Source organism: Plectropomus leopardus, chromosome 23, assembly GCF_026936395.1.
Source record: "Plectropomus leopardus strain MGB_pleo_1.0 chromosome 23, ASM2693639v1, whole genome shotgun sequence".
NCBI classification, from domain to species: Eukaryota; Metazoa; Chordata; class Actinopteri; order Perciformes; family Serranidae; genus Plectropomus; species Plectropomus leopardus.
In genome coordinates, this window is record NC_142198.1 from 10,181,553 (window position 1) to 10,194,139 (window position 12,587).

Sequence of the window (12,587 nt, forward strand, 5' to 3'; positions counted from 1 at the left end):
GGGATTAATTTTTATATAGGTCATCCATCTATATTTTATTAAGGCCCAAAGTAATGCATATGTAAGGGCATGGCTGCTAGAGTGACGGGCTGTCTGCAAGGCATCACTACAGTCTTTAGTAGTGTAGTGAGTCAGATCCACCCTTCACTCATTCACAGCTCCACCCTCTAGTCCAAATATGGTCATTTCTGGTGCCAAAAAGCCAAGAGGCTGAATGTGAGGCTTCCAAACGTAAGTCCACAAACCAATGAGTGAAGTCACAATAGTTATGCCCATTATTTATACAGTCTATGGTCTATATCTTGTTTTTCAGGAAAACCCTGCATAGTATACCTTTAATGGTGACTAGAACATTGCATCCCTGGCAACAACTTCAGTATTTTTCCTGGAAGTGGCATCAAGAGACTCCCTGCAAAATGTGTCAAAACTAAAGAGAATATTCTTTTTTTCTGTAGAACTTATCAAATTAGGCATTTCTTCTCTTAGTTAAAGCGCTTTTTTGCTTACTGTATCATAAAAAACCTACAGCAGATGGTGAAACAAGAGGCACATAATATTTCACTGCCATCTTAAAGAATACCAACCGCTTCAGTGTTTCTCAGGATCATTAGCTTGAAATATAACATGAATGCAAGGAATGCTCACAGGGGCATGATGAGATGATGCTTGTTGCTGTTTTGGTTTTGTTTTCCTTTCTTTGTGCACTTTTAATGTGCTAGTCTTGTAAAAAAAAAAAAAAAAGCCTTTCATTTTACATTTTATATACTCCTGTTTTTACTTAAGGCCTGAATGCTTGATGGATTCTAACAATATTTTGCTAACATAGCACTCGCGAGGTTCTGAGCTCGGCTTGCACTTTGTTCTGCTTGGCATTCTTGGCTGTTTCTCCAATCAGAGTTTAAAAGTTTGAGAGGCAAGTGTCCATTACCTCTCTGAAGGCTTCCAGGGCGCCTAAACTACAGTGGGTGGGTTGCAGATGGTGTAGCAGTTAAGGTATTTTACAAATGTGATGTAAATGAAATCAGCATCACACCTCATACTGGAAGCTTGCTCCTCAGAAGTGAAAAAAAAAATGTTAAAGCTTCTTCATGAGTGGCAGAGAAGCTGGTTTTTGCACACAATTAAGCTTCTTGTGCTCTGATGACTTTCTAACAAGGTCAGTCGTAACATCTATTAAGGCTCTCGAGAAGAGTCATTAATGTACAGTATGTGAAGCCAGGGGCGAAATTAACAAGCCACTGATAATTTGTGTCCATGTGTGTGATTTATGCATGTGCGAGTGTGCGAACAGTATGCGCATGCCTGTCATTTTAAATATGTTTGGCCATGCATCTTTGTGTATGTGTTTAGCGCTCACTAGCAGCGGGTGGAGGTGCACCAAAAATGCACTGTGGAAAAATAAATAATGTTTTGGATTTTTTTTTTTTTCTTCAGGGTGAGCCTGGATTCCTCGGTCCCCAGGGAGAGCCAGGGCTCCCAGGACTCCCAGGAACTAAGGTAGAGGACTTTCCATAGTAACTTGTTTTTCACAAAGTAAGAGTGCCACTACATATATTCTAAGTTAATGAGTTGTAGCAGCTTTAACAGCTTTTCATTACATCCTGTCAGTGTGGTCATCATTGAAATCAGTAATTCCCCTGGGTTATGGTCTAATTATCCATCATTATCACTTTACAGAGGTGATGAAGCCTCTGTTTCTTCAAAATGTCTCTTGGAAATGGTCAGAATGAGCGAATACTGGCAGCTCCCTTTGAGTCGTGACATTATCACACTGTGGAGCCAGCGGTGATAATCCAGACACTGGAATGAATGTTCATGTTGTCCTTTTGCATCAGGCTGCAGTGCATTGATAATCAAGATACATTAGCCTTGCATTATCATATCTGTGTTGCTGAATCAAACATCATTAAAAGGAGGAAACGCAGCAAATATTTTATCTGATAGCTTTTCCTTGTGTTCAGGTTTGCTCTCAGGTTTTGGGATTTACCCAATTTTTCAGAAGGTAAAGCTAAAGTTGTTGGTATTTTGGGGTTTTCTTTTTCAAACTAAGAGTTGGCAGATTTATTAGTGCCAGTAAGTTATCATTAGAAAGTAGTTACTTGAAGCCTAATTGACTCAACATTGCTACATAATGGTTAAATCCCACTTAGTTGCAAGAATCAGAAATAAGTCATTGAGAGTTTGGGCTTTTTGTTACACCACACCCCCCTCTAGTGGCCATCTTAAGTCACTTCATAATGAGAGAAAAGGCATATATATATATAACAAAGGACTTACATCAGAAGACTTGATGTAGATGTTTGTGTGTTTTTCTTAAAAATAACATTTCATCTTGTCAAAGGTCACAATCTACCAGGAAGCTGATTGTGCTGACTCAGCACATATATATCTACAAGTCAATGTATAAATCTGTGGAGTAAGCAAACTCATGAGAAGTGCAGAGAGCTCGCATTAGTAGAATCCTCAGTCTTGTCAATACTGCATAACATTAAGGGAATTGTATTTTATGCCCAGTGTTCACAAGATGCAACACAGCTCTTCTGCTGACAATAAAAACACACGGGGCCCACATCAGCACTTCTCTATGACAAATGCAAATTGCAGGAGTTAAGTTGTTTTCAAGAAGTTTGTTCTTTTGTTTGTATAGGGTGAGAAAGGTGACCATGGGCCACAAGGAAAGGGTGAAAGAGGGGAAATTGGACCTCTTGGACCAAAGGTTTGTCAATTGCTCATGCACATGTGCATGTATACAAATGGCACGAATGGTGTGGGAAAAAAATGGATCCCTCAGTATTTTAAAGCTTCCTGCTTGTTCACACATGCCATGAATATATTTTTGCTGCCATCTAGAGCTTCGCTGATTTAAGCACACGCTATAAAGGTAAAGGAGCTTAAACCAGAAACAGTAAAATGCATTCCCAAAGCAAGGGCTCATTCAATTCATCAAATATTCATTTATGTTGTCAAAGAGAGCTGGCTAAACCATTACAGCCTGTAATAAGTTCAAGGCTTACCCTGGAGTCTGTGTAAAGTAAACCAAATATAAATGAGTTTACCATTGTTTATGTCTGGCACTGACCCAGCAGGTAGCTTCAGCTCCAGTCTAAACTTAGACGAGCCACAGATCTGTTTCACATCCTATCAGACGTCTCCCAAAGTGAAACCCCTCCTTTATCAGTGCCAGAGTTCAAATAAACACTTTCTCCATTGCTTGGCAGTTATGGTGTATTAAAAGCAGGTCATGTCAGTGAAGCTGACTGAGTTGCTCTCCAGGGAGAAGTAAAAGAGGCTGATGATATTTCCTTTGTGAAATATGCATTTTAAATGCATTGCATTTTTTATGATGATTTTGGCTTAATCCATAAAGAGAGTTTGTTTTATGTTTTTCTGTCATGTTTATATCTCAAGCACTTTCTTTTTTTATAGTGTCCCTCAAACCAGACTCTTTTTGTTGTCTGTTTTCTTATTCGCTGCAGGGTTCACAAGGCGAAGCTGGTACACCTGGTCCTAAAGGGTCAAAGGTGAGCATGGCAGATTTGTTTTCTTTAATTTTGGTGAACACAGTGCTTTAATGAGATTTTTCAATACAAGGAGGCTTTATAGGCATGACCGTGACCAGCTTTAATTAGATAATCCTCTAATTAGATTTTGCAAGTCATAGAGATCTTTTATTGCCTCTATTTGATGTGCACGGGTTTTCTAATCAATACTGTTGTGATGAATTAGTTCAATGTGGAAGTGTCTTACAGAAAGTATCTTTTTTAACACAACACAATGCATGAATACAGTAAGCAAATGCAAACCTTTCTAGCTGCAGACTTGCCAGCGGAATTCAATGCTGGTGGAAGTTTAGAGTTAGTTATAGTAGCAGTTATATGAATACGGCTAAAATATTTATTAGTGTTGTTGCACTTGTTCTTGTAACAGGTCTCCACAATGAAAACAATATGAATAAAAAATAAATTTTGTTGTATTTTAATGTATTTTAGTGTTCTCTTTTTTTATTATCTTTTATGACTTATGTAAAGTGTCTTTGAGTACCATGAAAAGCCCTCTATGAATAAAACTTACAATAATGATCTAATATAAAAATAATAATAGTAATACTAATTATAATTATTAATTGCACTAAGGTCCTTAAAATAATGCACATGATGAAAAGTCCCACACAGTAGTATTATGCGTCATACTGTGGTGTGATTCAAAATACTCTGACTTGTTGCACCAAAATAATGAGGTAGATGTGATATATGATTTTAAAACATATCCATACTTTAGCTTTCCACAATCTAGCTATCGTCATTTTTGTTTGTCTTTTACTTTAGGGGGAGACTGGAGATAAAGGAGACTTGGGATCTATTGGCCCAAAGGTAAGCAAACATATTACAGAAGATTAATGTCTCTATTCTAGAGCTGTACAGTTAATTGAATTATTATCAAAGTGCGATATGTCCAAGTGCAATATCCAAATTGCAGGAGCTGCAAGGTTTTATATAACATTGCAGCCATTATAAGTAAAGCATTGTGGTGCTACAGAGCCTAACAATTATATTTGCCATAGAGGGACATTCTTGTTTGGTAGAGACCCCAGCAAAATACCATCATCATTTTTTACATATTTTTCAGTAAAAATGAAATGCAAAAATTATTACTACCGCTAAAATATTGCATTGGTAGTATTTGTAAAAATAATCACTATATGATCTTTTTCGCATATCATTCAGCCAGTGGTGGATGAAGTGCATGAAAGCCACACTTGGGTAAAAGTACAGTTGTCTCTCCAGAAAATAACTTTGGTCGAATTTAAAGTCATCTATTAGAATATTATTTGAAGTGTCTGACTTTTACTGCACTGAAGTATCAAGAGTAATTTTATTATAGTAAATATACTTAAGGATTGACAGTAAAAGTACAGAGTTTTCTGGGGTGTTTTTTATGATTTTGAGTTCTTGGGGGTGTAATTGTAATGTATTTTCATTTGTATAATTTTGTTTTTTTTAGTTGTGTTGATTGCTTTCTTTCATTTTACATTTTTACTGCATTCTTTCTTTTACTTTTAATTCTTTCAGTACATGCTCACAATTATACTTATTAACGTTTACTTAATGAAATAAAATTGCAGAACTTTTATTTGTTACACAGTATCTTCACAGTGTGGTATTGGTACATGTACTGTAGTGAAGGAACTGAATACTTCTTCCACCACTAAGCCCCACTCTATTCTCTTCTTTCTAGAGTAATTTCATGGCGTTAACCATTAAATTGTACGCCACAAATTTATTACCACAAGGGGGCAGCAGTTAAACCTTAGCCATTTGGGGGAAATAGGCACTCTGATGTTGTCTCTGATGTTATATATAAATGAGATGTGGATTATGAAAGGACATGTGTCTAAATATGCTCCTGAATGTCAATAATGTGCAGGGGCCCCCTGGGCAGAAAGGAGACCAAGGAGCCACTGAAATCATCGACTACAATGGAAACATTCAGGAGGCTTTACAGGTCTGACAAGTCGTTTCTAAATTCTTTTATTGGTACTTCTGCAATATAATCATGGCCTAGACTTTCTCACAGCTGCACCCACATTTGACCTCATGTTGAATACTTAAACAATACAGTGGATAGCCAAATACATACATATTTTGTAACAGATGCAGTATTTTGCTGTATTTTGGCACGTGTTTAAACTCCACTTTAAGTTAAATTAATCTGTCCTCTTTTAAGCATGGTAGACCTTCCTCACATTTTCAAATTCCTATGTCTATGAGAAAATGCATTTCTTAAACATTATTAAGGATATGTAGAGACAAACAGGCAAACATCTGCTCTTTAATAAATAACTAATTTTTAGGGTATATCTGTGTCAAGATGTGCTGACACAAAGTTTTCCCTTCCTGTATGACCTCTGCTATCTTATCTCTCACCTCCTCCCCATTACCACTCCTTTGGTGTACTGCAGAAGATTACCACTATTACAGTAACGGTAATTAGGCTCTGTGTTTCTTTGCATTGTGTCATTTCCATAAGTGATTCATCTTTGTCCTGCATGGGCCCAACCCTGGTTTGCACTGCCTTGTTGTATTTGTGCTACCTCACTCAGCAAAATGTTTGCTTAACAGCGAATGAAAACTGAATTTAGCGCTGCGCTTCTGTGCAATCGACCCCGCAGGGTGCCTGAGTTGCTGGTTGTCTTCCTAAATGTCAGTAAAACATCCTTTAAAACAACATCATAAGAAAATATTTGAATTTTTCCTAAACTCACACAGTCAAAATCATTCCAAGCACATAGCAGTCATGATTATAGTTGAGGCGAGATTGCCAAGCAGGCAAAGCTGGCCCCAGAACTCCAAGGCCCTGGTTTGTGTTCATTTAATTGAGCATTTGTTTAGGAATGTGCACCAAGCATAACACTAACTGATAGGAGATGTAAAGTTTGGCCCTGTCTTGAGCAGGGTCTCTGTTCAAAATCTAGTTTTAAGACCTTCATTGTGACAGATTATTACATGCATGTTTCTCTGTTAATGCATAATTTTGTTTCCACTCAGCAGATCTGGAGTCAAAGTAGTATTTCAGGATAGAAAAAGTAGAAATTACAGAGAAAGTGTGAGGATGGGTGTTATTGCCCAGCAGCTGCTCTTTATGCATTCCACTGATTTCCCCGTCACCAGTAAATACAACTTTTAATTATATAAGCTAAGAAAGCTACTTGTAGCAATTTATTTTCCATGAAAAAGCATCACGAATGTGAAATAAAAAAATGTCCAAAGTCAACTAAGATTTGGAAAACCCAGTGTGGAAAACAGATTTGTTATAAACTCAGCTTTATCTGGATTTTATTGGATAGCAAGGTATCACACACTCCGGCATCATTGTTGTGTTTAAGCTACGTAAGTGTTGCTAAGTATATGATTTATTCTTCACGCAAAAAGCTGCACACATTTGAAATAATATTAATTGTTCAAAGTGGACGAGAGGTTAGAATTCCTCAGTTCATTGGACCCTGCTCTGTAATAGTGGCACTAGTTAGTATTTCAGGCTGATAAAATAATAGATTATGCATTATGTTGGTTAGCACGGTAGAAAACATAGCATGTTTAGAATCACATATACAGAACTGACATTTTCTCAATAATTCTTCCTTGTTTTCCAAAAGTCAATTACCATTTGTTTGTTTTTTTTTGTTTTTTTGTTTGTTTGTTTTTTTACTCTAAAGCCACCACCTGATTGGAGCATGTAGCAGCAAGTCACTGATGTGAATACACTGTATGAATGTCTTCCTGTAAACTGAATTGAATTAAATGGATGGTTTAATGATAATGAAAAAAGCAACATCAAAATATGTAACGCTCTCATCTGTCAATGACATTTATGTATCCGTATGTTGTAGCTAACATGTTTTTGGCATGCGTCTTTCAGTTGAGCATTATAGTGTATAACTGACTGCTAACATATTTTGTTCTGTTTGTAAGTCATTTCATTTCAAATGTATAAGTTCCTTGTGTTTAAAGTTGATATTGAAATGATCAACCCCATTCAAAAGTATATATCAGTTGGGTAGGAAGATAACTGAAGCTTCTTCTGTGTCTCTCTTTCTTTTCAGGGTCCTCCTGGACCTCCTGGGCCGATAGGACCGCAGGGGACAAAGGTAAATTCCACACTTTTCCTCACATTGCAAATTTTGCTTCTGCAAAAATAACATTCAAAGTTAAATATTTTCCCCACATGTGCAGAGATCATACTGACAGGCACTTCTTTCTTCAACAAACAAAATTGCATCGTATTACAATCCAACTGCAAAATGATAAAATGTAAAACGTCTTTTTGTCCTCGCCCAGGGGGATCGTGGTATGCCTGGTCTCCCAGGACTCGATGGTGAAAGAGTGAGTTTATTATGTATAATTATCATTATTATTAAAAATTTTCAGTTGGCTTGTGAAAAAGAAAATCCTTTACTTAAATCACTTTATATTTGCGAGGCTTTTAACTGAGGATTATCTCAGAGGAATAAAGAGACCTAATGGACACTTCGATCCTTTTATACATTTCACTTTTGTCACCATATACAAAATACATTTACATAAATATCCACAGTCTTGAGTAATTAAAATAAAATAGTTTCCTTTTAATTCTTTGTTTACATTTTTGCCCTCCCCTCTCAGGGCTACAAAGGCTCCAAAGGAGACATGGGAATGCCTGGAGCTTCAGGGGATAAAGGAACAACTGGTTTACCTGGTCTACCTGTAAGAAACTTTTTTCCTTTTAAAGTCTAAGCCACCTTAACCATCTTATCAGATAGAGACCACGCACGTGTCATGAAACATTTTTTCTCCTTTTAGGGTGTCAACGGGGTTAAAGGAGATAAGGGCGATTCAGGTCTACCTGGCCCTCAAGGTTCTTCAGTGAGTCACATTAAAGACATTTATTATGAATTAACAAAACAAGTAGTTGTATTAAAGATGCTGTTCAATGCACACTTATATACAGTTAGGTGTTGTACTTTTAATGTGAACTGCAGTCAAAATATATGATTGTAGAATCATGATTTGGTGATAAAATATCTATATTTGATATTATAGATCACAGGCCCTCCAGGGCCACCAGGGCCCCACGGACCCCCAGGACCCATGGTGAGTGTTTCTAAGAAGTGTCATTAATGGACGATAAACTGTGCTTAACATTTAGGAAAAAAACATAATTAAAAGGAAAATATCAAACTAGTAATATGTAATATAGCTGATTGCAATGTGATGAAGTGCTGTTTAATGCATAAAATGTTTTTCCACCTTGTGAAGACCCCAACCAAAGTATTGTTTGGTGCGTTTAATTACTTCTTGTTGCAGGGATGAAAAGACATCATGGTTCACGTTACAGGAGGTCCAAGTCATAAATAAACATGCATGTTATGAATCTAACTTAGCATTCTAAGACACTGTGACTTTAATGTCTAAAAGAGAAAACTCAGAATACATCTTTTTTTTTTTGTTTTCCGCTGTATTAACCCGCAGGTATATTCGCAGTCACAGTGAAAGACACATTCTCCACAAGTCCACAAACTGCTGCTGTCAGTTTCTGATTGCATCTTCCAGCAAAAAGTTTATAGCCCAGTATACCTGTTCTTCCTCTTTTTAATTCCACAGTAGTCTCTGCTTAAATAACTTGTCACCTCGGGATAAATGGGAAAATGAAACACAGACTTCCTCATGGGAAATTTTACAGTGCTGAACTTGCTAGACTTGTTTATTTACTGTGATTTGGACAAGACGTTGGAGGTTGGAAGTATATGTATAAAATAAGAAATAAGTATACTTTATTATGAGAACTGCCACAAACTAATATTTTTGCAATGTTTTCAGGGCCCCCATGGATTCCCTGGACCAAAGGTAAGCCTCAATAATAAAAGTACAGTGCATGTATGAGAACAACTTATATTCAGGTCATTATGACTGTAATTAAACTAGGGCTGCACAATTAATCAAAGTATTATCAAAAACGCAATGTGGCTTAGTGTAATAATCAAATCGCAGGAGCAAAAATATGTCACAACATCTGTAATAAATGTACATTGTAGTGCCACAGAGATGCCTACAAATCATATTCTAGACAAAAGAGAATGTGCTTTTTTTATACAGACCCTACAAATGACCAGTTCTCTTGAAACTATGGTTCATATTGCAATTACAATATCAGTCAAAATAATTGCAATTGCATATTGTGCAGACCTAAATTAAAACAAAACACACATTTGTTCATCCTTCCATCCATTTATCTCTTATGAGAATCAAATGTAGTTGTAATACCTTCCTATTGAATATTTGTGTTTATGTGCAAATAGTTGTGTCCTCAGACATTTTAGTTAAACAGTGTCAATTCAAAATGAAACATATTAATTAATCATAGATACGAAGAGGTGTTAGAGATTTGTATGAATATTCATTAATATGACAATTACAAGATGTCATGTTCTGTCGCTGATGCATCTTTACAATTTCTTGTAGAAACTTGCAGTATAACTGCAGTAAGTGTCTTTGAGTCAGCTTCTGTAAAGCAGAGTGAACCACAGAAGCAAGTCAGGAAGACATGATTCATATTTTATGCCTTCACACTGGTGACAGACGAAGCTGAAGGCATAATGTTTTCAGATTGTTCGTCTGCCAATCACATTATCTAAAGAAAGCCTTCAGACAATTAGACCTAATGATAATTGATTACATTTTGGTGGTCAAAGGTCAAGTGCACTGTGACCTCGTCTTTCTCAGTCTCATGAACATGATTTCTGTACAAGTACAGTATATAGTTATCAAAACTCAAAGGTCAAGGTCACTGTGATGTGGTTCATCTCATTCTTTTAATGCAATATCTTAAGAACATCTCAAGGGTTTTTTTGGTCAAACATCCACTTGGACTCAAGAAGGAAATGATCAGAATTTGAAGGTCAAAGGTCAAGGTCACTGTGACTTTGCATCCATCACATTCTCATAAATGTGAGATGTTAAGAGGGCCATGATGATATTTCCTCAAATATGGCACAATGGTCCACTTGGACTCAAGAATGAACTGATTTGGTGTTTGAAGGTCAAAGGTCAAAGGTGACACAGGTGACACAGAACACTGTGACGTGTGTTGGCTATAACTCAGTAATTCTACTTTTACATTACATTCATTCAGCTGATGATTTTTTCTGATGCAACTTATGAGAAGTTCATTAAACCATGTAGGTACAACCCAAAAGTGCAAGTCACGCAAGAACATAAACTTCATCACATTTAATATGAAGAGAGGTGCGATCACAGGAACAGAAACTGCATCATGTTTATCTACTTCCCTTGTTTACTTTTATTTAGGGGGAGCCTGGTTTGCATGGTGTAAAGGGTATCCGAGGGGAACCAGGACACAAAGGGGACCGCGGACCACTGGGCCTCCCCGTGAGTACAGTCGTGCACCATGGGATATCTCCAACTACAAAGCCTGTCCTTTATTCAGACATCCATAGAAACCTTTCATTTCTGTTTTAGACCTGTCCGATTTCTTAGTGTGCATTATTGCGCACATATGAGTGTATGTTTGTGTGTATGTGTGTGTGCTGTGTGTGTTGTGTGTGTGTGTGTGTGTGTCTGTCTATCTATATGGCCCTCTCCATTTTCTGTCCTCATGTTCATTTGCCTGGGCTGATTATTTTGCCCACGTCCCTGTAACACACAGTGTAATTTAGCTGATGTAAACCCTGCCATCAACCTGTCCTAATAACAGTGTTCATCTGGTACTAATCCCGCCTTGTTCATGTCACTCATACCTCCATAACCACGCAGGGAGCCTCCGGCTTGGACGGCAAGCCCGGAATTAGGGTGAGTGTCATGTGACCTAGAGGCTTCACCACCCAACTTCTGCCTACTTTTCTCCCTCTCACCCTTCATACAATCCCCCCTTTACCACCATCACCCCATTTGATTGTATTTTACTGTGAAAACTGACAAGAAAGTTATATAAACTTTTGTTGGATGTTTACATGTTAGCTAGGTCCACTGAGTAAAATTATCAGGATAACAACCATACACAAAGCTGTTACAGTAGGCATTCCAAGGCTCTCGTTTTGTCCTGTGTTGCATTAACTCAGCATTAACACACACTCATACATTAACTGTGTCAGCAGTGTTGTAAATGTCCTTTGTGGCCAATGCACGTGTACTAGCAGCAGTTCTGTGTGCTGGTTGTAGGTCAGATCAAATGGGAATATTGAACAAAATGTTGACGCAAAACATATTTTTTGCTTTCCATCTGGTGTTTGTTTGGCAAAAATTTTAAATACAAATGTTATAGTCCAATGACATAAACTCACCATGACAACACCACTTTTTGCAGGGTATGGATGGACCTGCTGGTCCAGCTGGTCCAGCTGGGCCGAAGGGTGACATTGTAAGACCAATTTTGGCTTTATATTTTACTTATGATAAAGTACAATTAAACTCTGGCTCATCTGTTGTGTGATTCATGTGATTGCAACACTGATTCATGTGTATTAGGGTGAGAGAGGACCAGCAGGCGAGCCAGGACCGAGGGGACCTTATGGACTACCTGTAAGTTTGATGAGGCTATAATCATGTCTTTTATTACTATCTTTAGTTGGCAGTATCAGCATGTGTTTACTCATTTTATCAAATCATTTATGTGTGTTGTATGTTGACACACTCTTGTGCAAGGTACATTCTAGTTTTTAGAAGGTCTGAGTGACCATGAAACACTGACAATATGGTGTTTCACATCACATTTGGGTTTTCACACGTTGAAAACAGCTTGTGCCCAGGAGTATCACACTTTTTGCACATTTCCCACATGTTGCAGTAACAGAAACAACAGCTTCTTTTCCCATCTTCGTTGAATATTGTCTCTAATAGCTATTGGTACTAGAAAGGATAATTAAGAAACAATAATTTCAGTTTCAAGCAGTAAAATAATTACCCCTTATTAAACATTCACATTTTTCCTCATTTTTTTTGAATACAGTATGATCTACAGTAGGTGTTTATGACAGCTTTAAATGTCAGCATTTGTGAAAGTCAACTGCATAATGATGATACAACTCATGTCCTTTA

At 37.3% G+C, this 12,587-nt stretch overlaps 1 protein-coding gene across 1 annotated transcript in view; it reads left to right on the forward strand.

Moving 5' to 3' along the window:
* col25a1 (collagen type XXV alpha 1 chain) overlaps nt 1-12,587 on the forward strand; it is a 166,960-nt gene that overhangs the window by 150,448 nt on the left and 3,925 nt on the right. Inside the window, 16 exon segments of the mRNA XM_088073174.1 lie at nt 1,435-1,497; nt 2,648-2,716; nt 3,477-3,521; nt 4,326-4,370; nt 5,425-5,502; nt 5,960-5,983; nt 7,601-7,645; nt 7,836-7,880; nt 8,160-8,240; nt 8,337-8,399; nt 8,577-8,627; nt 9,354-9,380; nt 10,842-10,922; nt 11,307-11,342; nt 11,857-11,910; nt 12,018-12,071. Coding sequence (XP_087929300.1) covers nt 1,435-1,497; nt 2,648-2,716; nt 3,477-3,521; nt 4,326-4,370; nt 5,425-5,502; nt 5,960-5,983; nt 7,601-7,645; nt 7,836-7,880; nt 8,160-8,240; nt 8,337-8,399; nt 8,577-8,627; nt 9,354-9,380; nt 10,842-10,922; nt 11,307-11,342; nt 11,857-11,910; nt 12,018-12,071 — 861 coding nt within the window.